General features: G+C 56.8%; 1 protein-coding gene across 1 annotated transcript; it reads left to right on the forward strand.

Annotated features, from left to right (window-relative positions):
- The first annotated feature begins 446 nt into the window (after window positions 1-446).
- CRABP1 (cellular retinoic acid binding protein 1) lies at window positions 447-6,601 on the forward strand. The gene is made up of 4 exons (XM_021680614.2): window positions 447-584; window positions 1,095-1,273; window positions 3,056-3,169; window positions 6,389-6,601. The coding sequence occupies exons 1-4, from the start codon at window positions 515-517 to the stop codon at window positions 6,437-6,439; spliced, it is 414 nt and encodes a 137-aa protein (XP_021536289.1). The 5' UTR covers window positions 447-514; the 3' UTR covers window positions 6,440-6,601.
- Window positions 6,602-24,497: the final 17,896 nt, after the last annotated feature.

Here is a 24,497-nt window from a genome sequence, read left to right on the forward strand (position 1 = left end):
GCACGCCCAGAACGCACTACCCGGAGTGGGGAGAGCGCGGCTCCCAACACTGACCGGCCCACCACCCGCTGTATTTTAACTTTCTATTAGAGTTCTCAAACATGCACCAAGGTAGAGAGAATGGTGCAGAGCTTCCCCACGTCCCCACCGCCCCGCTGCCGCAATTGTCCCCTCTGGGCCAGTGCCCGATCGCCTGACCCTCCCCCAGTGCCCACCCCCAGCTGTAGAAGAGCGGGCGCCGGCGCGCGCACCGAGGCTGGGGTACGGACCGCGGCGGGGGGCACCGCGGGCGGGGAGCGGGGCTCGCGGGTAGGGCCGCGGGGGGCGGGGGCGGGGCGGGGGCGGGGCGCGGGGCGGGGCGGGGCGGGGGGCTCCCTCCCAGGGACTCTGGGCGCACGGGCTGGGGGCCGAGCGTCAGTCTCCGCCCTGCAGCCGGGAGGGAGCCAGCCGCGCCGCCGCTCTCCGCGCCCTCCCGTCCGTCCACCCGCAGCCCGCCGCAGCCCGCCGCCTCGCCATGCCCAACTTCGCCGGCACCTGGAAGATGCGCAGCAGCGAGAATTTCGACGAGCTCCTCAAGGCGCTGGGTAAGCTGGCGCGGTCGGTGAGCGCCTACGAGGAGGCGCGGCCCCGAGGTGCCCCGGGCCCGCAGGCGTGGGTTCCGGGACCAGCCCAGGCGGAGGGAGTCCCCGGGGCGAGGGCGAGGGGAGCGATCCAAGGCCGCCCCGGCAGGAGCGGCGAGTGGAGCCCGGGAGCCGCGCGCCCCGCGAACGTTTGCTGGAGGCTTGGCGCCTTCCCCGACGGTTCGGCCTCGTCTCGTGCTGGATCAGCGCCAGGGGAGGCTCTCTCTGGAGTCCAAGGAGGATCAGGGACTTTAAATTTGGAGACTCGGTGTGAGGCCAGGCCCTGCCACGAATTCACCGTGCTGCGCAGGGAGAGCCGCTTACCCTCCCTGAGCCTGTGTCTCCTCTGGAAAGTTGGGGCGAGGGTTGGGGGGAGCGGGTGTTTTGAGGTCCCCATCTATAGGCAGAGGGTTTGGGAAGTGCCGGGCGGGCGCTGCGACCGAGCCCGCGGCGCCGCCCTCCTTCCCTGCGCAGGTGTGAACGCCATGCTGAGGAAGGTGGCGGTGGCGGCTGCGTCCAAGCCGCACGTGGAGATCCGCCAGGACGGGGATCAGTTCTACATCAAGACGTCCACCACGGTGCGCACCACCGAGATCAACTTCAAGGTCGGAGAAGGCTTCGAAGAGGAGACCGTGGACGGACGCAAGTGCAGGGTGAGGCCCCAGAGGCGGGCGGCGTTCCGGGGTCCCCCCTCCGAGCCGCGGCCCGACGCGCCCCTGCCTGCCCTTGCGGCCGGTGGCGCGCTTTCCCTGCAAGGCCGTGCCCTGGCGGTTTGCAGAGAGGATTCGTGCGAGCGGGTTGCCCTGGGCTAGCGAGAAGGTCCTCCCCAGTCCGCCCCCACCCCACCCCAAGCCGCCTCCTCCGCGCTGCGCCGGGAGGGGCGGGGGACCCCGGCGGCGGCGGCGTCCGCAGTGGGCGCGGGCGCGGCTGCGGGGAGCCGGGCCGCCGCCACGTCTCCTGTCGCAGGTGGAACGGCAGCGCTCGCTTTCCCCCACCCCCCGGGCCCCGGGTCCCCGGGCCCCAGGGGACGCCCTGGATCCAGTTTCAGCGGTGTCGTGGGCCAGCACCTCTCCCTCCGGCCCTCAGCCTGGTTTCTGAAGGAAAGGCGGAGTCCTTCCCAAAGCGAGGCCGATTCTGGCTGGGGAAATGGACCAAGTGCTCTCTCAGTCCTCAAGGGCAAGAGTGTGTGTGTGTGCGGCGCTAGGCCCCAGGGATGAACAGTGGACGGAAGCCAGCGGCAGTACATGCCCGTTTGCCGTGGCAAAAATCGCTTTTGGTTGAACAGAATGAAGGGTCGGTTAGTGTGTATTCTGAGGGTGATGGAAAATTGTCGCTGCTGCAATCAGTTATCTAAAAGGCGACACAATGTCTCCCTCCCTTTCCCCGGCGTTCAAAACAAAGAAACACGAATAAGGCTCCAGAAAGTGAGGAACTGAGTCTCCGGTTTCCTGAGGGGGCCTGTCTGATCTGCAGAGTTGGACCCTCCGGACACGGAGACTCGGCCGCAGGGGTGGACCCACATGGCGGGTTTGGAGCACAGAATTGGCACAGCCAGAAAATGATGTCCAGGCTTGCAGAGGGCAGCGTCTGAGCCCCACGGCACTGTTTGTAAAAACAAGAGTGACTGGGAGTCCCGGGGAGCTGGCCTGGCCGTCGGCAGGACTCAGCTGGGGACGTCCAGCGGTGGCCACTGCCAGAGACCACGGCTCTGATAAAAAATCAGAGGTTCACGTGACAGCCTGGCAAGTGTCAGTTAGAAAGCAAGTGTGTGCGTGCTCCACGTGGGCACCCCCACCCAGCTGGCGAGCACTGTGCTTTGTGCCGCCTCCCACGTCCAGGAGCATGAAGACGGTTGATTTGTTTTGTGTCTGAATGTTTTCCAGAGGCCGTACCCTGGAAGGTGGTGGTGTTTTTGCCCTCAGAGATACTCAGGTTTGTCACAACAGTCTGTACACACGGAAAGGAAGGGGTTATCCCAAAATCCGTGCAGTGGAGAGGGCTGCTGTCGCTGGGTACAGTGTGGCTATAAATACAGTGTCTTAGGTTCCAGCGTGGTATAGTTCTGATGGGAAGGTTCTTGCCCTTAATATGCTAGTTGCTTGAAGGGATAGTCCATTTTGACACAAATGAATCACTGCATGCTCTGAATTTTATTCCTGGAGATGAGAGCCCAAAGCTCCGCTGGTTCGGAGAGTGTGTGTGTGCGTGTGGGGAGGGGGAGCTCTGGGGGGACACGAGGTCTATTTATTCCCCATAAACCCGTGGCCGGCCCTCCGAATCTGGACTCCATAGGGCACCGCAGAGGCTTCTGTGCCCTGCTGACAGGGACCATGTGTTGCTTCTATCCACAGCCGAGACCCTCCCGTGCGCACTGTTGTCTCCGCTCCTGCTGCCAAGACCATAATTAATGTCACTAATGGTTTTCCTGCCTGCAGAGTTTGGCCACTTGGGAGAATGAGAACAAGATCCACTGCACACAGACTCTCCTCGAGGGGGATGGCCCCAAAACCTACTGGACCCGCGAGCTGGCCAACGACGAGCTCATCCTGGTGAGGTCCTGGGCCCCTGAATCACGCCTACAGTCCCCAGATGGTGCCGTCCTCCCTCACCAGAGAGCGGGACCCCGTCGGCCGTGTGTTAAAATTTGAGCGGAAAGCTTGAGGTGACAGTGGAGGTCACAGGCATTCATCGTTCTGTGGTTGGGAGGAGCAGGGCTGTGACAGGCTGTAGCGTCCCCACTGTGCGTCCCCATGGCGGCTCCGTGGCGGCTCGAGCCGGCCTCCCTTCCCACTGGGCCAGAGTGCATGGGCTCCGGGAGGCCCCAGGGGTTTTCACTCTGCAAAGGGATTTTTTTCCCCTTCTCGTTCCCCATTTTGCTACCAGGGAAAGATTTCAGGAATTTTAGTGTGTCAGCACTGGGAGCCTCAGAGAGCATTTTTACCGCTAGACTTACCCACTGCAGTGGCCTTCAGGAGCCAGGCAAGTCCTGTGGCTGCCGAAGGCTCTGCATGTCCCGTGGTCTGCGGCTGGGGCCTTAGAACAGGGAAGGGTGGGCTCTCCCTTCGAGGCACTCAGATTAAAACATTTTAAACAATCCTGGCCACACAAACTTTACCTGGTGAGGCCAGTTTAGAAACCCCCACGGTTTAATCACACACTGCCTCGTCCTTGATTTTAGGTGTTGGGGGCAGAGGGTGTCAGGGAGGACAGGGAAGGCTCAGTCACTCTTCCTTTGTACTTCAGAATAGAGCAGGCTTTCCCTGCCCCGACCCCGCCCCCCACCACGCACACGCACACACATTCTCACACACGCACACTCTCCGCGCACACGTGCTCACACGTGCGCGCACTCACACACACATACACACGCACACACGCAAGGAAAGGGAAAAGCTGTGTGGGTAACCTGGAAATGATATCCTTTGTTCTCCACGAGGCATATGTTACCATCTACCCTCTAAGAGCGCCCGCCTGCCCCGTCTTAGCCAATGGCACCCTGCAGCACTGAGGAGGGAGCCGACAGAGTGGGACGCGGGCCGGCCACGCTGTGCGACCTAGGCGTGGCCCTTCCCTTCCCAGGCTGTGGCCTGAGGGCTGCCGCTAAAGTCTGATCCCCGGGTGGGTTGCTCTCAGCCCTGAAACTGCGTGTTGATCCTGTGAGCAGACGCTGCATGGAGCGGTCTCTGTTACTTCAGCTGAGGCCGCTTGTCCTTCCCGGCTCTCATTTCCAGTCCTGTCCGCTTTCATAGAGAAGGGACTGGCTTCCTTTGCAACCTGGTGAATGCCGTTTGCAGGGAAGGACTACTTGACGGGGTTGGAGGAGCACTTTGAGGCTGAGACATGGAATTTAGGTGAAAAAGGAACAAAAGGTTTGCTGGTACCTGAGTCAGCAAAGCTCTTAGTTCTGGAGTGTGGCTGAGGGTCGAGCAGGCTCGGTTTGCTCCGTGAGAAAGTGTGATTTTATTAACCTTGTAATCCCCGAGCAACCAGAAAACATTCTGCTGCGAGGACTGCATGACTTCCAACACCCACCCCCCGCCCCCCAGCTCCACCTGTGCATCCTTCCTTGGCTCAGCCGACCAGACAAGCCTCAAAAGGAGCATTAATTCTTGGCATTTGAGACTTGATCTATGGGCTTTTGTTTCAAGGGTTGTTATCATTAATAAATCCAAAACGCAGGGAGATGCTATCTCCTTATAACAAGAGGCAAATTATCCTAGTTAAGTTGAAATAAGCTCTCCCAGGGCCAACAGTAAATGGTCCCCCGGGGGCTGTAAGTTGCCTTCTGTGAAAATGGAGGATCTTCCCTCAAACCGCTCTGGAACAGTCTAGAGTTTCTTTCAGGAATCTTTCGGCATGGGTGCCGGCTGAGAAGGATGTTTCAGATCCGGTTGGAAATGGGATTTCTTCTTGTATCTGGAAGCTGCTCGTCGGCCTGGGGGCCTGGGGGAGGCGTCAGATACGAGGGTTGGTTACAGTGCATGGGAAGAGTCCAATCCCACACACTCCATGTCCCTGGAGCTGAGAGGTCAGCACCCCTAGAGGTGAATTCCGGTGGGAACGCCTGCCCCCCTGCCCTCCTCCTGGCGCAGCATCTCCTGCAGACAGAGGTGTCCGGAGCAGGTACAGCTGTGCCTGCGTGACCAGGAGCCCCCACTTGGAAAAGCTGCTGATGGCTGTTTGCTTCCTGGTGTCACTCATGACTAGTGTTTCCCTGAGACACACGTTGGGACGTCCTAGCACGCGCTGCGAGAGCCTCTCAGCCAGGCGACGGGCCGGGGCAGGAAGCTGAAGGTCAGGTCTAGCCAGGCTCTCAGCCTCTCCCGGGCCTCAAGCCCCTTTGAGAATCTGAGAGCAAGGGGCGCTCCTGCAGAAAAGCGTACGTCGGCAGACGTGCCCACATCGGGGCTGCAGGCTGGAGGATTTTTGATGTTTGGTTTTGTGTGTGAAACAAACATATTGCTTTCCCTGTTCCAACTGCGTGTAAGAGGCCAGGAGAGCAAGCCCCTGAGTAATTGCTAGTTTGGGGGAGAGTTAAGATAGTTTATTTAGAGGCGATCCCACTTCAGGGGCCAGAAGAAAATCCTCCATCTGGGGAGGTTTGTGCCCACCGCACAGCAAACAGACATACAAACAAAGAGCCATAGAATTTTGGCTGGAAAGAGCCTTGGGGATCATCCTGTTCCATTCCAGCCCTGTCTGACACCCCCTCCCTTCCACTCCGCACCAGCAAGAGAGGAAGCGCCGGGCCCCCTTCCCCCAGCTGGGGGCTGCAGAGCTGGGTCCAGGCCAGTGCCGTGCCTTTGCAGCTCAGACCCATTTTCCAGCTTGCAGATAACTTGAGGGTGGGCAGCCGCTCTCTCCAACGCCGCCCCGTCTGGCTGGTCAGCGCACGAGCCCTGGGCTCCAGCTGCCCAGGCCCCGCGCCCTACTGAAGTCATTTGAAGAGACAGAACCACCTCAGAAATGTCCAGTGTGACATCTCCCCCTTTCAGTTTAATTTTTCAAACCAAACATTTCCCATGTCAGCACTCATGGGATCCAGAAACAAAGGAAAATTGCATATAATTCTACACCCCAGTTGCTCTCTGCCCGTATGGAGCTTAAGGGAGAAAAAAAGACCTTAGCAGTTAGTGTGAGCATGTGGCACAGGAAATTGAACGTTGGTTACAAAGGGTTTTTAACAGGGCAGTAAGTGGCCTTATTAGTGATATGTTTTAAACATATTTGCACAGGCATCTGCTCTGATTGTTTTTCCTTCTCTGCAGACGTTCGGCGCCGATGACGTGGTCTGCACGAGGATTTATGTTCGGCAGTGAAGGCGGCCGGCTTGCTCCTATTTTGGGGTGGGATGCATGTTCCCCTGAGAAATGGCATAGGTCTGAGCTGCCAGTGGACCCCCCCACCCCACATCAACGTTAGGTGACCCCATTTCCCTCGTGATGGTGTTGTAGTGTTTCCCCCCAAGGCCTCTGTACCCCTGAGTCCCTGGTGCTCTGTAGTTTGGCATCTGCATGGTTTTGCCTGTCATTAAACCGGCTGGCTGCGTTGCAAGGCTTTTCCTTTCTTTGAGCTGCGTCTTCAGTTGCAGCCTGGGGTTATCGTGTCCCTGCTGTCCTTAGTACCGCGCTGGGCTGGGTAGTGTCTTCATCTTCAGCCTGCTGCCTAGGACCCCTGCTTGGAGCCTACAGCAGGGTGGCAAGCCGGGCTCCATCCAGCTGGATCCAGACTGCAGAGCTAGGCGTGTTTGGACCTCACAGTGTCGTTTCCGAAAGGAATTAGTCTGTGTAGTGGTGGCTCCTAGCAGGAAAAGGAGGGCACATTCAGAAGGTTAATTGAGGGGAGGCCAGAATAAAGGGACTATTTACACAGACACTTACAGGGACAGGATGAAGCGAATCGGCGAACGATGGGGCGGCCCTCGGACCAGCAACACGGGAGGTATTGCTCCCCTTTGTCTGCAGACGGAAGGGACAGAGGGGTCACCAGACAGAAGAGCTATAGCCTGGGAGGGAGCCCACCATGCAGGAGCTGTGGCAGTATGTGGAGGAAGGTAGCCACTGTCCACACCGTGGCCCCAGTGTACCGGGGGGTGGGGGGGGCATGGAGGTGGAGTTCGGTTTGGAACTACGGGGTTAAGTATCCTGACCGCCCAGCTTTCGATCTCCGATCCACCTGTGCTGAGCACTGGCCAGACCCAGTGGAACGTAGGGGGCAGTGAGTCACCCTCCCCGGACATAGCCAGGCGCCGAATGGATCTGAACATGTAAATCCACAGTTGCCAACTCTTACATTTTAAAATCCGATTTCACATGAAAATCTGGATTTCTGTTTCTTTAGGAGAAAAACGGGAAAATCCCTGAACCGACATTCCCACAGGGTTAACAGCTGACGGCTTCCCCCCTTTGAGGTGGACCTTGCCACCGTCCCTGTCCTCATTTACACTGTTCCCTGGCTTCACAGGCACCTCTCCCTGCTCTCCTAGGCACATGGGCTCTTGGCAAAGCCAGGCTACAGTTAGCTGAGCGGCAATGTGCAGGCGTGTCTGAGGTCAGGAGATGACCCTCCAAGAGTTCACAGTCTCATGGGGCAGGCATCTAAGGCCCAGGCGCCACTACCTGAGTGTAAATGAGGACACATGTACCTAAATCCTCACACCTCTGAAGTCCAGGACCCCACTTTGCTCTTGCGGGCCCTCAGCCCTTCCCAAATACTCTGCTGCGTACATGGAACTGTGGGGAGGGGGTCTCCTGCTGAATCTGGAATGCAGCCTGCTTTTTGGGGCTCTGTGGACTGCCTCTGTCGCGCTGCCCCCCACGAAAGCGCCAACGGCTCTGTTAACAGCCCTGTTTCTCAGTCCCAAAGCCACGGGGCCCTGACCTATCAGAGCAGGGCTGGATTATGGGTCAGAGTAGAAGAAAGCCTAACACTGGGCTATACATACTGCCCAGGACCCCAAGTGACCTCTGCTGGTCCCCAGAACTTCTCAAAGCCCTTCATGAAAACACCCCCAATGCCACTAGTCACTGGGTACAGACACAGGGACATTCCTTCCGTTTTGTTCTTTGCTAGGAACTGCCAAGTGCGTGCACAGTACCCTACCCCGCAGCTTCATATGGCAGAGAGCAAGGGCTAGATGCCCTCCCTGGAGGAGGGGGGTTGCGTGGGCCTGTAAGTTTGGGGAGCACCTGGATTGGTATGCAGTGGAGAGGGGGCAATGCGGAGGCCCCGCCTGCACGCAAGTATGCCAGACCTGATGCAAGAGAAGGGACCAGGCTGGCCACGAAAGAGGAGGTGTGAAAGGCAGGTCGTGGTACGGGACACGGGCTGGCATGCCTGGACTCCACCCATGGGTGCTGGGTGCCCCTCACTGCGGATGGACTGAGCGGGCCCCAGCCATCTTGGCGGACACGCTTCCCGGCTCCGGGGCTGCCCAGTCTCCTCCAGAGCCCCCACACTGGGCAGGTGCAGGCTCCCGGCGGAAGCGAGGATGCGAGAGGACCTTCCACTTGCCCGACTCCGGGAATTCGGCCATCTCCATCATGTTCGCTACCACACGTCACATGGGGGCACATGTGTTGCCTTTGGTTTTTTTTCCGGGGGGAGGGGCAGGGGGAGACTCTCCAGCCGACTCCGAGCTGAGCGCAGAGCCCGAGGCGGGGCTCGATCTCCCCACCCGGAGCATCAGTCAAGGGTCGGAGGCTTCCTGAGGCACCCGGGCGCCCCTCCTTCTGATCAGCCTTTTTTGGAGACGTCCAGCCCTCGCCCTCACATCAGGCCCAGGCCAGCGCGGGCAAGTTTGGATGACGAGATGCGCCAACCGCAGGACCGGCGTTCGCTTAGAACATCGGCTGTAGCCTGTTTCTCTTAAGTCGAGGCCCCGTGTTTCCCGCGTGTCTTGAACACCGGAAGGGACACGAGTGCTCCGTGGAACCCAGTCTGGGGACGGCGGCTGCGATCTGCGGTGTACGCACATTGCGTAGCGCGTGTAACTGACACACGTATGTAGGCGGTCACGGTCATCGGAATAACCTTGCCGGAGCACCGCTCGGCAGTCCTCGCGGTGAAGCTCGGGGAGGCGGACTCCGCCCGGCATTCAAGGCCTCCCCCGACTGGCCTCGCGCTGCCACAGGGGCCAACCTCGAAGACACCGCAGGTCGGGCCGCCGGGAAGCCCGCCCCCTCCACCTGTCGGTGCCTTTCGCTTTCCCGCCGGGCGGTGCCGCTCACGTGACCACCCGGACCGGCCCCCGCCGGGGGCGCGGCGCTCGGCCAGCGTGCGTCACGTGGCCCCGCGGGGCGGGCCGAGCCTGTTGGCCGAGCCGGGAAGGCGGCGGCCGGGGGTCTCCCCGCAGGTGGCCAGACCTTGGGCGGGTTCCCGCCTGGGGGAGGACGGCAAAACCCGCCTGGCTGGGGTGAAGGTTCGGTGCGCAGGGGTTCAGCGACGCCGGTGAGTCCGGCCCCGCCGCCGCCTGGCCCGAACCTGCGCCCCGCGTCCGGGCCTCGGATGGTTCTGCCCGCTCGGGCCCGCCTCCCTCCGGCCCCGACCCGCGCGCCCGGGCTCCTGCGGCGGGCGGGCGTCGTCGCTCGACTTGGCCCGGCCGCCGTCGTTGCCGGCCACCCCGCCTGTGTGGCCCCGAGGCCGGGACATCTCTGCGCCCCCGGGGCGCACGGCGAGTGGCTGGGGCGTTCCGTGACACGTGCTGCCTGTCTGACCGCTGGAAGGCCCGGCTGAGCCCCCCGGACCGGTCCTCCAGGCCCCGTGGGCGCGGGAGCGCGCACCCACGCCCCCGGCCCCTCCGGCGCGGAGCATGCGCGCGTTACTTCGTCTGTCTCGGGGCAGGTGGCCCGACCTTCCCAGCCCTCTCCTCGGCCGCCTCCCACCCCAGAGGCCCCAGAAGTTAGTGCTGCGCGTAGCTAGAGTGGACGGTGCCGCTGCATCTGGCCAGGGAGACTTAAGGGAAAGTCGGCTAAGGGGCTCCTGGGAAACACATTCTGTTCCTGATGAGAGAGGAGAGCCCGAGAAGCTAACTTGTGCTTCCCGTCTCAGAGTGTGGCGTGAGATTGCAATGCCTGGAGCTGGTGCAGCCATGTTATACCCCTGAGGAAAGGGCCGAGGGAATCTGGGAGATACCAGCCTGAGGCCACTGAGGTAATACAGCCCCCACCCCTCTTTGGGGGTGTTGCTGTGTGGTTAAAGAAAAAGCCCTTCTTTGTTTAAGCCAGTTATGCAGTGGCTTCCATACTTGCGAGTAAAAGCATTCCTAACTAATACACCAAGGTAACAGATTGCAGATTTCTAGGAAGTCTTGTCTTCATGATGACTACGAGCACAATGAAACTAGACAATGTGCCATCTTGCTCGAAGGAAAAAGTAATGTTGAAATATTTTATGCAAGACCCCGGTTCATATTGTAACATCCTTCTCAGTCCTGTGACTTCAACCCCCTCTCGTCACCATGGCAGCCGGCATGTAGGAGTAAACAGCAAGGATGTGATCAGAGACAACGTGGGGCAAGAGGCTTGCAAAGGCAGCCTGCAAACCACCAACCTAACCCCACCCACGCCTTTCAGAGACAGCCCACGAGGAGGGCACGCCAGGGATCTTCGCTTCCTGGCACTTTTACGGCAACAGACCTTTAGTGCCGGCAGAGTCCTCAGTCCTGTCGAGAACGTCCCTTGTACCTAAAGTCTAAGAACACTGTGCACTAAGATGAAAGAAATGCAGTATGTCATTGGGTGAAAACTAGTCTTCATGAAGTCTCCAAAGAGTTCATTGCATGCAGTCCAAAGTGCATCTGAAATCCCCTTTGACGGCACACTCTTAAACTGGACAGACCGCCGTGCTTATCCCAACCCATCAGAGCCCCTCCGCTTTTAAGATTTTATTTATTTATTTGTCAGAGAGAGAGAGAGCACCCACAAGCAGGAGAAGGGGAAGGCAGAGGGAGAAGCAGGCTCCCCGCTGAGCAAGGAGCCCGATGTGGGACTCAATCCCAGGACCCTGGGATCACGACCTGAGCCAAAGGCAGACGCTTAACCGACTGAGCCACCCAGGCATCCCGAGCCCCTCCGCTTTTAAGCGTCCCAGGTGTGGAGAGCTAGCACCCAGGGAATGAGTCCCTCAGGGTCATCGTTTCAGGTGCTTGTCGAGATCCGGGGTTCCCTCTCTACAGTGCCCCCCTTTTGAAACTCTTACAGAAAATTTCAAGCATACACCACGGTGGAGAGAATAGTATAATCATTCCTCATGCACCCACCACCCCACTTCAACAGCCTTTGACGCCAACCTTGTTTCATGTACTCTCCCCTCTCTTGGATTTCTTTGAAGCAAATCCTAGACATTTTATGATTTCACCTATAAATATTTCAGTGTATGTCTCTAAAAGTTGACAATTGGGGCGCCTGGGTGGCTCAGTCATTAAGCGTCTGCCTTCGGCTCAGGTCATGATCCCAGGGTTCTGGGATGGAGCCCTGCATCGGGCTCTCTGCTCCACGGGGAGCCTGCTTCTCTCTCTCCCACTCCCCCTGCTTGTGTTCCCTCTCTCACTGTGTCTCTGTCAAACAAATAAATAAAATCTTTAAAAAAAATAAAAATAAAAAAATGAAAGTTGACAATTACCTTAAAAATAACTACAATTATCATACCTTAAAGATTAAAAGTAATTCCTAATATCATTAAATATCCTGTCAATATTCAAATTTTCCTGACTGTCTCATAACTTCCTTTGCCAATCAGGTTTGAAAATGACCATACGTCGTGATTGGTTGATCTTTCTTTTAAGTCTCTTTGGATCTGTAAATTCCCTTCTACCTCATTTTATTTTTTAGGTATATTTGTTGGAGAGACTGGTTGTTTGTCCTGTAAAGTTTCTCACAGTCTGGATTTTGGTGATTACATTTCCACGGTGTTGTTTGCTGTATTTCTTGTAAATTGGTAGTTATATCTAGAAGTTTGGTCAGATTCAGGTTTGATTTTTCTGGCAAGAACACAGCAGAGGTGGTGTGCTGCATTTCCCTAGAGGACTCGTAACGTCCGCTTCCTCTCTTTCTATGACGCTAGCAGCCACTGGTGATCACTGCCTAGATCCATGGTTTCACTAGAGGTTAAAACATGGGGATATTCTAATTCCCTCATTTCTTCATTTCTGGGCTGGAATTCTTCCAAAAGAAGTTACTCCCCCTCAGCTACTATGCGGTAATCCTGAGGTGCAGTTTAAATAGGAAAAGCAGAATATATGTTTGATTCTTTCCTGTACTTACTAGTTTTCAAAGTAATAAGTTGGTTCTCCTGGCATTCTTCAAAGGTAACCAATGCATTTTGGGTTTTTTTTTTTTTTAACCTTTTTCTTTTTAGAGTGTCACTATGAATTTGTTGATTGAAATATATTTTCATTTCACTTCATTGCTGCTGTCCTTACAGGAGCTAGAGGTCGTCCATCTTTGGCCGGTGGGAGCCTCTTGGAATTCACTCTGAAGCCTTTTAATAGGACCCTAGTTGTTTTTGAGAACTTCCTTGCCATTTGTGTGACAAGATGCCCCAAGTTCGGTTGGTACATTTCCTGCTTTGGCCCTGGAACCAGCCATTTGTCCAAGGAGCCCTGCTTTCAGGAGGCACAATCCAGGGGCCGGGAGAGGGGTCTACTTTTGATTCTAGGATAGAAGCCAGAGTTTTAGGACCCAAGAGGCAGGTCACACAGAAAAGAGCTACTCTGGGGATGCCTGGGTGGCTCGGGTCATGATCCCGGGGTCCTGGGATCGAGCCCTGCATCGGGCTCCCTGCTCAGCGGGGAGCCTGCTTCTCCCTCAGCCTGATGCTCCCCTTGCTCGTTGTCTCTCTCACTGTCTCTGTTGCTATCTCTGTCTCTCTCAAATAAATAAATAAAATCTTTAAAAAGCGCGCACACACAAAAGAGCTACTCTGTCCTTTGTTCCCTTTGTCTTTTGCCCAAGACAACGCTAACAACATTCAGATGTTACAAACACTGTGGGCGGCTGGTAATCTTCCTTTTTACTCAGAAATCTGAGAGTTTCCGACCAGCCCCTCGGTGACAGGGGACGTGGTGGAGGCAGCAGACTTGGAAACCCTTGCGGGCAGCTCAGCACCAAGCTCTGAGGGCAGCCGCTTCAAAAAGGATGTGACTGGATGGACAGGGGTCACTTCCAACCAAGCTCCCTTTCCTCATGGGAGGCAGGCTTAATGGTCCATTGCTTGGTAGGAATAGTGAGCACAATTTCTGGGCAAAGAGCAAATTCTCACAAGGATTCTGCAAACATGACGTGTCCTATGTCTGACAGCTGGGTAATTTATCTTTCTGGGAAAGCTACCTACAGGACTTGGAGAAATTTACTTAATAAAAAAAATAGATGACAGCCACAAGTTTATAATTCCACTGGTTCCACAAGAGAGGGAGGCTCGTCAATTATGGTGAATGAAAGGGAGGGGCTTGGGGTGCTCCTAAAGTGGGATTTGACCAGGTCCTCCGAGCAGATGTACTCCGGGGAAGTAGGATTTTGGGATGCCAGCATAAAACAACATTCGCTTCAGAAACAATGTATAGGAAATATTTATGGAGTCATGAACTCTTGCAAAGAATATAATGAAAAGTGAAAACTCTGAGAAAGTTTGAGAAAAAATCCAATTCTCAGAAACGTGTGGAATAGTTAACACTGGGTTTTCTTCTCTCCTGTCAGGAAGAGAAGAATATTAAGTTCCCTTTGACCATGTTTTTAAAAAATAAACGTGTAGCATGTTTCGATGCCAAGAGCACATTGGGGAACGGAGTTGTAGATCCTGGCTCTGCCCCTAACCTGCCCTGAGATCCTGACCTGTCTGCACCCCTCCCACTGCCCCTCTGCACAAAGCAGGTGACAGAGACAGGACTGGGAGCATGGGCCTCACCAAGGAGAGCCCACGGCGTCCACCCACGGCGGGGGGTCCCGTTGAGCACGATAATCTTAGAATTCTCTTTAGCCGTGTAACAGAACGAGGTGGTCATACGTGTACTAGTGTGGAAAGATGCTCAAGCGATGTGAAGTTTAACAAAAAATGAGTGATGATGATCTTGTTTTGTGGGAAAAAATAAACACTATATGGTCCGCTCTTTCCAGGAAAAACACAAAACCCCGGATGACACATAGCAAGCTGTTAACGGCAGTTACCTCTGAGGACTGGCTGTGTTGACTCGTTGTTTCTATATTGCTGGAAGTCATTTAGAATGGACGTGTATTACTTTCAAAATTTAAAACACATTTTCTTTTTTCTTTTTTTTTTAAAGATTTTATTTATTTATTTATTTATTTGACAGAGACACAGCGAGAGAGGGAACACAAGCAGGGGGAGTGGGAGAGGGAGAGGCAGGCTTCCAGCCGAGCAGGGAGCCCGATGCAGGACTCGATCCCAGGACCCCGGGATCATGACCTGAGCCGAAGGCAGACGCTTAACGACTGAGCCACCCAGGCGCCCCTAAAACACATTTTCATTTAAAAAGTGAGAGAGTCTGATCCTCTACGTTTGGGCTGGAGCCCATGAATCTGAATTTTGGTGAATTTTTTTGTTCCCCAAGTGATTTCAGACCGACCACCTGAGCCAACAGTACGAAATTGTGCATGAGGTTCAGAGCGGTTAAGTCCTTGGAGCGAGTCACCCGGCTGGTGAATGACAGAGCCAGGATTACAGGCCCAGGCGTCTCAGCCCTGAGCCAGTGCATTTTCCGCTGCATCAGCCGTCAAGGACATGAAGTCGTTTCCTCACTAGGATCATCAAGGACTGCGTTTGTGGTTTAACGGTATCAAGGAGCTTCTCATGGAAAAGGAGGCCGGGAGAAGGCATACTAGTAAGTTAACGGGCTCACTGCGCTCCAGGTCCCATGCGAAGCTCTGTTCACAGCATTACTTTTGATCCTACAGGAAGCCAGCCAGGAAGATAGTTTTCACCCCCATTCTACAGATGTTCAAACTGAGGCTCAGAGAGATGAAATAATGTTGCCCCAAATGAATCAAAGTTGGTGGTGGGATGGAACTCAGGTCTTCCTTCTGAAGAGAATCAGACAAAGAGCAGGGAAGTGGGGAGAAAGGGACAGAGAAGTGGGTGTGTTCCCCGAGTCTCCGTGGGGCTCCTGTTTCTCAGGGCTGTCATCAACCCGCTTCGCAGGTCCTGGGGCCCTTCCCGCCCAGCCTAGCACTGCTGGGCCGCCAGCCAGCCTCCCTCCCTCCCATAGTGCATTTCCTTAGCCTACATTGGTAGGTATCCAATTTCACCAAAGGCCCCCAACTCCTGGGTCTGGTTTTAATCAGGAGCTCCAGCTGAGCCCTGGAGCAATTGCCTGGCAGTCCTCCGCGAGGCCCAGTTGGAGCCCAGCCGCTTTCTCTCCCCAGAGGTCTCCTGGAGAAGGGCGCTTGCTTTCTAGCACTCTGGCCTTGGGTGGTGGCCCTCTGGATGCACCATTCAAGGCCCCTTCCTTTGGTCAGTGTCTCCAGAGGCTGGGCAAGGCGAGACAGAAGATACTCAGGATCAGGCCAACCACCTCTCTTTACCAAAGTGGAGGGCTCACATTCCTCTGTGACTGTCTCACTGTTGTACAATTACAGATCTCACCTGCTTCTCCTCCTCCCTGCCCCTGGAAGGGCAGTGTGGCCACACCTGCTGTTCTCGTGGAGCCTGTCTTAGACCAGACGAGAGAGACAAGGAATCACAACTGAAAAACTCTGTGACTATATCTGAGGCAGAAGCTATAATTCTGTGGGCGCATGAGGAATTTATGATTTATCCCAGCCAGTTCTTGGAGGAGTAGGCATTTGAACTAGGATATGAAGGGTGAGGAGAGGTTCTCCAGGCAGGACTGAAGCACTGGGGAAAGAAAAGTGTGGTAGACTTTGCAAAGGCCACCAGTACTCCACATAGCCACCTCTGTGTGAATTAGATAAAGGGACCCCTTCAGGGCAGACACAGAAGGTATCCCATCCTGTTTGTGCAGTGCACAAACTGTGCAACTGTGCTAGTGGCCCTGGGAACATGGCAGCTAAATTTTGTCTGCCTTTCACCTTTTCCTTTCCCCTTCTGGTTATGGAATCCCTCCCACCCTTTTTTAAATGAACTGATTCTATGTGGTTACAGCGAGGCTAACTCCTAACCCCAACCTGGGGTCAGCATTTGATTCAGTCATAGCCAGTCAGAATACCCCATCTTCATGGCCATGGCGATTGGTTCTGGGAAGGGCATGTGATCCACGCTGGGCCAATCAGACCCCTCTTTGGGACTACAGTCCCTGTCTTCAGGGATGAGATGCCCTCTTTTGGCTGCATTTTCTGGGTCTGAGTGTTAGTTACGCCCAGAGCTTTCGAGCCATGGGTGTTACTTTTGGGGAGATTCAGCCTGAAAATGAAGCCAACATGGAGAATACACAGCTGAGAAATCAAGAGAGAGAATTCTGGTATTGTTTGATATTCTTTAAACTCACTCCTAGAGCATTCCAGTTACAAGAAGCCGTAATTTCCCTTTTTGTTTAATCTAGTTTGAGTTTTTATGCCTACAGTCAAAAGAACTAACCATTATGGAAAGAATTGCTGGGATTCAAGCCAGTGGACACAGAGCCTTCCGTGCTTTGAAAAACCAAACCGAGAGAGATCTGGCTGGGGCCTCGACGGTTTCTAAATCAAGAGCCGGGGGTGAGAACACGGGCGTGGGGACCAGATGGACTCCACGCAAAGCCTTTCCCAGGTGACGTCTCCCCGTGTGCTCAGTGCCGCCCCGGCAGCCACGTGGGGCCAGGCAGCTGGGGCGTGGGCTTGCTCTCCATCCACACTGGGGCCGAGCCTCCGCGGAGGGCTGGTGTCTGAGCTCGGGGCGGCAGCAGGGCCCCGGCAGTCAGGGGAGGACCCGCCGGGCACAGCTGCCAAGTGAGTTGGCAGGGAGAATGTCTTCAGTGAGCTCCTGGGAGATCTGACGGGACTCATTTCATGTAATGCAATCCACTCTCACGCCCCCGGGCCTTTGTATGTGCTGATCCTTCAGCCTGGGGCACCCTCCCCACTTTGTCCATCCGGCAAACTTCTAGTCTTGCCTTTGAAATTCGGCTCAAGGGCTACCCCTTTGGTCAACCTTCTGGGGCGGCAGACTTCCTGCGTCTCCTCCCGGCGGAAGGCGTGTCGATGCCCCCACGCCGTGAATCTGGTTGGCCTTAGGACTCTGACTCTGACCAGTGTGTCTTCTGAGGCTCAGTCATAAAAGGCCATGCAGCATCCATCTCGGTCACTTGGGGCACTCATTCTCGAGTCCCTGTGACCATCACGCTGGAGAGCCGCATGCAGGCCCTTGGGTCGGCAGCTGAGCCCAGTCCTCGGCACGGAGGGCCAGCGCGTCCCCAGGCGTCAGCGAGCAGGGGCCTGCAGCCCCGCAGTGCCCGGTCCAGGCTGCCGACCCCCAGCATCTGCGAGCACGCACTGCTTGTCCTGGAGCGAGAGGTAACTGGAACTCCCTCCTTGACTCTGCTGGCAGACGTCCCTACGTTTTCCTCTGGTTTTCTGTTTTCCCCAGAGCTCCTCACCCGTGGCTGCAGCAGAGCCTTGGCCATGTGGGCTGGAATTGTCTTATGGGCGACACGAGGAGGTCCTGGGGAGAGAGGGGTCCCGGGGAGAGGGGGACGTGTCTCCATCTCCATATGTCATGCCCAGGAACGGCCCGTACGAGGCATTAGCAGAGGGGGAGGGAGAGACATTGGCCGGGGGAAGCCCTCTGCAGGCCCAGCTGTGACGGTAACCAGGTGAGCAGGGGACGTTGATCGGTCACCATGAGGTCCACGGCAAGGATGATGGGAAAGGAAGTCATGGAGGTAAACACCAGCCTCTGGCTCCTTCCGTCTGCATCAGCCATGGGCAGCATCAGCCCCCGGGGCTGGAGAGGGGCTGAGCCCCAGCGTGGGCAGAGTGGCCTCTGTGCTAGGGTGAGGAGAGACCTGGGCCAGGAGCCCTGCCTGCGACATTTCCTGGGAGACGCCCCTTAGAAACGGAGGCATGAGGAGCGCCATTCAGCCGTGAATCTGGTCCCCGAGATCCTGGGGGCAGTTCCTGGGGTGACGGAGCAGAGCCCCGGCTCGGGGGAGCTTGTCGGCTTCTTCTCTCAGGAAACCCACTTGGAATTCAGCTGGGAAAGCAGTCCCTGCGCGTGAATAGCAGGGACAATTGTCCCAATTGCACGGCCTGCCCTGCGTTAGACGGGGAGCTGCTGGGGCACATCTGCCCCTGGATCTCAGGACGAGGGGCCGCCCAGGCTTTCCCGGAGAGGTGGGCGCTCTTGCTTGAGCCTCAAGCAGCCTGTGGGGTTTCAGGACAGGGACACTTGAAGACAAGGAAGAGGGGGTCACACTGGAGGCCCGCCCCCCGCCAGAAGCTTTACGACTGTGGACGCTTACACTGATCAGGTAGCTACGTGCACCCCGTCTCGTAGTCCAGGAAGCCCCGGTGTAGACGGTTTCAGCAAGCGATGCGGCAGTCCGATGTGGGGTCCCCTAAGGGGCAGCGGGGCAGTGAGGATGGGCAGACGCCCCTGGGCCGAGGCCCCTGTGGCCCTCAGTGGCCCCACGGCTCCCGTGCACACAGCCAGAGACCTGGCTGAACCCCGCTTCTGCCGCTCACCAGCCGCGGGCCCTGGACGCTCCCGCCCCCTGAGCCTGCGCTTTCCCTGGAACGAACGTCCTGGCATCCCACAAGGGCAACAAGGGTTCGTTTTCAGGGACAAGGTGGCCCCTCGACCTCCACCGCCCACTGTGTGCAGCGTTGAGGACAGAGCGCATCTGCGGGGCTGTGGGCACCTAGGGCTCTGGCCCTGTGCTCCCCTGCTGCAGGGCAGCGGGCGGCGGGCGCTCCGGCGGATGCTGTGGGGTGAGCTGAGCCCCCCCCCCGCAGTCTCCTAAGTGGCTGCAGATGTGGTGCGAGATCATCCAGCAGGCCAGCCGCTGATGACAGGAAATGTCCCCCCTCCAGCCCGTGCTCCACCCCTCCGCCCCTCCACAGGACAGGCAGGGGAAGGGGCGGTTTGAAGAGGACACTCGTGAAAAATGCCTACAGAAGAAATGCTGTGCTGTCCCTCGGGGGCATCACAGCAGAACTGGGGGGAGATTTTGCCGGCAGGATGTTTTCCAGTGGAAAAATAGAATAGCCGTGCCCTTTCCAATGTACCGACTGTGAATGCCAGGCAAGCATCTTGCTTCAAAGAGGTGGTGTGTGCTCATGGTGCAAACTAGAAAAACCCCAAGGGGCACCTAACATTAACCCGGTCTCCCTCCGAGTCCCCAGCTCCTAGAGGCAAACATGTAGCACGTCCCCTGTGGTCCCCAGAGATTCTCGGCACTCAGCGAAGACACGCCGTGCACGACACTATCGTGCTGGCCCTCAGAGCCACTCCTTGCCCCCCCGCTCTTCTTTGCACCCCATGAGGCCGACCCCTCCAGGCTCCGGTTTCCCAAGGTCCTGGGTCAGCGGCTTTGGGCTTTGGGCTGGGTTCAGCGGAGGGGAGGTCCGGGAGCTTCCTGGGGTCGCTGGCCCCCGGCTGCCTTACCCTCCCTGCGTCTGGCTGCTCGACTCTGCTATCACTTTGTCCATCCCATGTCCCGAATTAAATTATCTCGATCCAAAAACCTTGAATGGAATCTGCTTTTCTAATCAGACTGATTCCCTCTTTCTTAAAGCTCCCGGGCAGCTGAAAACTTTCATGGATTTGCACAGGTATTTCTGTTTTATTCACCCAAATTATGACATGTTGAACATGGTTCTTCATCTCCCTTCTTTGTTCACTGATATGCTCTGTAGGGTTGTTGTTATTTTTTTATGTCAGCGTATATAGGTCCCCCTCTTTATAAATAGCTTTTTTTGGACCAGTGTCCATCAACAAACATGGAGGCTTTTTCTAGGTTTCTTCTGTTAAAGATAACTTCTGGGTGGATACCCTTGCACACACCGTCATCCGTGTGGAGGTCCGTCCGCAGGGTGAACATCTAGAAGTGGAGATGCTGAAACCACAGACTGCATCCAGTAACTGGTCCACACGGGGTGATTGATTACATCCAGTAACTGGTCCACACGAGGGTATAAAGGCCTGGCCCCCGACCCCAGCTCAGGACAACTGGGAAGGGTCATCCAGGTTCAGGACAGCCATGGGGTCAGTGGGGGCCTCTGCTGAGCTGCATCTTCTCCCTCTGCCCAATCCCGCAGGTATTGGTCCCAAAGGCACTTCCCTCTGAACCCCATCTCAGAGCTGGCTTCCCAGAGAGCCAGCCTGCGACAGGGCCCCGGTCTGTATTTCAGCCGCCCCCCCGGTGACGTGACTGTAGCTTCTGCCCACGGGGAAGGCTACTTTGGATGCATGCCATCTTCATGTTTTTTATTTTCTTAGAGTCATGGACCCTTCTCAGAATACTGTTCGTAAATATGCACAATAAAATACATAGGATTATAAAAGAAATCAATTTTACTGAAATATGGTTATCAACATATTTTTCAAATTGTAATGTTTCTTTATTAGCCCATCAGTGGAAATCCCACAGCGCATCTCACAATGACCATAATTCTGAAGCAGCGAGGAGCATAAACCACATCGCAAGACGCGTGCACGGCTGCGCTGTGATGGGGAGACCCTAGTGATTTCTGGTGGGACAGGATCCCACTGGGGTTCGCTGCTTGCGTCCATAGCGGAAGGAAATGCTCAGTTCATCTAGAGGTTCGGGGAAATAAATACGTCCTTGTTTGTTGTGATCCAAGGGCACACACCCCCTGAATTCTGTCTGCAAATCCCTGCTCCAGAGGGTGACCTGCCTTAGTAATCTAGTGGGTCCCCTGTCCTTGTGGGTCCCCTGGCCTCATGGGTCCCCTGTCCTCGAGGGTCCTGGCCTCGTGGGTGTTCTTGCTGTGAATTTCCAGGTGGGCTCTCCTGCCAGCTGAGGGCAGATTTTATTATTTTTTATTTTTAAAGATTTTATTTATTTATTCGACAGAGCGAGAGAGCACAAGCAGGGGGAGTGGGAGAGGGAGAAGCAGGCTTCCCGAGGAGCAGGGAGCCCCACACGGGGCTCGATCCCAGGACCCTGAGATCACAACCTGAGCCGAAGGCAGACTCCCAACCACCCGAGCCCCCCAGGCACCCCTGAGGGCAGATTTTTAAACCAAGAGTAGGGGGGACATCCAGCGGCCTCTCTGATCTCTGCACTTGGGTGGGAGCGGGCAGAGTGGGCAGAGTCTCGGGCAACGCTGAGCAGCACAACAGACCCCACGCTTCCCACCTTGAGCAGGTTTCCAGTTACACCAAAGCAAGGAACCAGATTGTTTTCCAGATCGTTCGATGGGACTGCCTATTCCTCCTGCCTCCTCTGTTTTTGGCTCTGAGGCTTCCTGAATGGCCGCCATTTCCCGCCCTGGTGGGACGTCCTCAGTCTAGGCCCACAGCTAAGCGGCCTCTTCAGTAAAGGAGAATCCATCCGGGGCATGTGACCTCCTCACTCCTCGGAGCGAGTGGTGGTGGCTCATCTGCCCCGAGCCTGTAGCTGGGAAGTGGGTGTAATCTTGCAGGGAGGAGGGGTATGTGCCGAGTGTCTCAGATGTGGGACAAGAAGAGGCAGAACCCTGATGGCAGGGAGAGGTGGGGAGAGGGGTCTGGGCCCCTGGCTCCAGGTGACAATGGAAACGTCCTCCCTGAAACGCATGCCCCTTCCGCCCAGGGCCACCTTGTGCCGAGCATGGTCATGAACAGGACACTCCTCCCTCCAGCCCTGTCACCTACCAGCCGGCAACACTAGCCAATCGTTCATGTCTTCCAGCTTCCGTCGTCTCGCTTCTAAAACAGGACGATAATACCAACGTGGTCGGTCTCATTGGGTTCTTGTGAGGACTGAATGAGACCGGAACACACTGAGCTCTGGGGAAATGAATTCGCTGATGGCGGGGAGAAGACACGGGAGAGCAGGGCTGCTGTGTACAGATGTCCATGTTGCTCACTGTTCAAAGGAGTCCGGCCTCCCCGTCCTGCTGGCCCGGTATCCAGTGTCTACTCTACTTGCCGAGCCATTCGACCTGGCACAGGACTGGGGAAGACATGCCTATTTATAGCACATGCCGTGTCCCTGCGCGCCCTGGCAAACAGGCCACATTCAGCTGGAGGGAGGGAAACGGCCTCCTGCCTGCTCTCTAATGGGCTTCCGTGGAGCTCTGAGACCATAATTATTTAATGGAGACATAACTGCAGCAATCTTAACTTGTTCCTGTTGTTATCTGTAGAGACAATTTTTTAAAAACAGTCGATGGGTTTTTTTCCTTTTTAACAGCTTCCTCCTCAGTAGATGCAGCCGCGGCCCTGGGGGCAGAGTGTGGGCCATGGCCTGGCTGTGGGATGCCCACAAGCCTTACGTCTTTCTCTTGAGTCCTTGAGTCGCAAATATAGTGCTGTTTTCAGTATGGACCCTGGTGTTGGAGGTTGGCAGAAGTAGCGCGGGCTTTTTCTGACCCCGGACACGGAGAACAGTCAGTCCTCCGTGGTTGTGGGGAGCCCCGAGCTCTCAGCTAGGGGTGATGCCTTGGAGTCTATGCTTTCTGCACCCAGATGGAGCCCCTTCAGACTCGGACCCCTGGAAATGGACCCCAGTTTTGAGAGGAGCGGACGCAGGGGTGGACAAGGGCCTGCAGCACAGTGCGGCCGGGCCTTCTCCCAGCTCACTGCTCAGCCAACCCCTGCCTCGGGTCCTCCTTTCCAAGTGGTCCTGGTGCAGGGCGTGGCGTGTGAGGGCACCAGTCCCAGGGCCAAGATAGGCCGGGGTTCGCTGTCGTCCACGTCACGTCGGCAGCCCGCGTCCCAACCCAGACGGGGTACCAGCTCTGCCCCCGTCCCACAGTGGGTGTGGGACTGCTCAGGTTGATGCATGAAAACACACAGCCCCAACCTGGGACGCAGCACGTGCTCAGGCCTGGGCAGGCGCGAGTAATAAGCCTCACCTGCTCCTGCCTTTGGAGCCCTCAGAAGGACACCTGGTCACCTCTCTTTGTCGGGGAAGAGGCCCCTGTTTCCAGCCAGGCCGGCTGGACCGCGGGAGGGGCCGCTGGGCAGATGATGCGTGTGTTTGACACAGGTGCCTGGGGGCAGGGATCTCAGGCAGAGGGGCCAGCAGGCAGCGCCCCCTCCCCCCGGCCTGGCGGGCAGCAGGGACGCCAGCTGCCTGGTGCCGACAGCGGACAGGCAGGCGGGATCCCTCAGGTGTGGGCAGATGGTTTGCACGACGAGGACAGAGGACTGAGGCATCACAAAATTTCAAGAATACAACTCAGTAACTTTCCGGTAAATTTATTGAGTTATGTCACCGTCACCATATGCCCGTTTCAGAACATTTTCCCGACCCCAGGAAGATGGCCCGGGTAGAGCTGATCCCCCTTCCCACTTGCTGCCCTCGGCACCTCCATTGCTGGGCTTCGTTGGCACCGGCTTCGCAGCCGGGTTCGGTTGTTGCTCTTGCCGTCCGTCTGGGCTACCCCGCGCGTCCGCAGCAGCCGCCCGCCCTTCAGCCGCCTGACGCCAACCCCGAAGCCCACGTGTGATCACCTCCAAACCCAGTGCCCACGTCCGAGCGAGCACCCCGAATCCACAGCCCAGCCCGCTGCCCCGTCACCAATGGCTCTTCCAGGAACACGCCAGGGCTTCGCCGCCAGGGGCTCCTCCTCGTGCTGGTCCTTCCCGCTCTGTCCCACTCCCGCGTCTCCGTGACGCCCGACAGCCGCTCGCCACCACAAGCCCCCGCGGGGTCCCCAGAGCAGGGCTCCAGCACGCTCTCTGCCGGAGGACGATCCAGGCTGGCCTCCAAATGAAGGGGGGCCGACTGAGGGAGAAGCAACCTCCTTTCTCCCAGAGCCACCCTCTCCCCCAACAATCACGCTTTGGTTTTGTGAGTCCAGACGTCAAGCAGGCACTCGATACCTCCAAACAAATGTCTCCCTGCTGCCCTAGAATATCTGCCGCGCAGGTCCCTGGACGGCCAGGCCATACCTTCCTTCTCCCCGACTCCCCGAATCCCCGCACCTTCTCCCACACACAGCTGCCAAAACGGTGACCTTGTCGTCCCTGCACACATCCCGCCGTCCCCTGTGTTCACACGCACAGCCCCACCCTCCCACCTGCTCCCTGACGTGAGCCACCGGTCCTCGCTCCAGCCCAAGGCCAGGCCACCTTCCCATCCCCTCCCTCCAGCGACAGTCCCCCTCATCCCAGGACCGTCCCCCTCATCCAGCGACCATCCCCCTCATCCCGGGACCGTCCTCCTCATCCCGCGACTGTCCCCCTCATCCAGAGACCGTCCCCCTCATCCTGGGACCGTCCCCCCTCATCCCGGGACCGTCCCCCTCATCCCGC

Source organism: Neomonachus schauinslandi, chromosome 9 (genome assembly GCF_002201575.2).
Source record: "Neomonachus schauinslandi chromosome 9, ASM220157v2, whole genome shotgun sequence".
In the NCBI taxonomy this organism is placed as follows: Eukaryota; Metazoa; Chordata; class Mammalia; order Carnivora; family Phocidae; genus Neomonachus; species Neomonachus schauinslandi.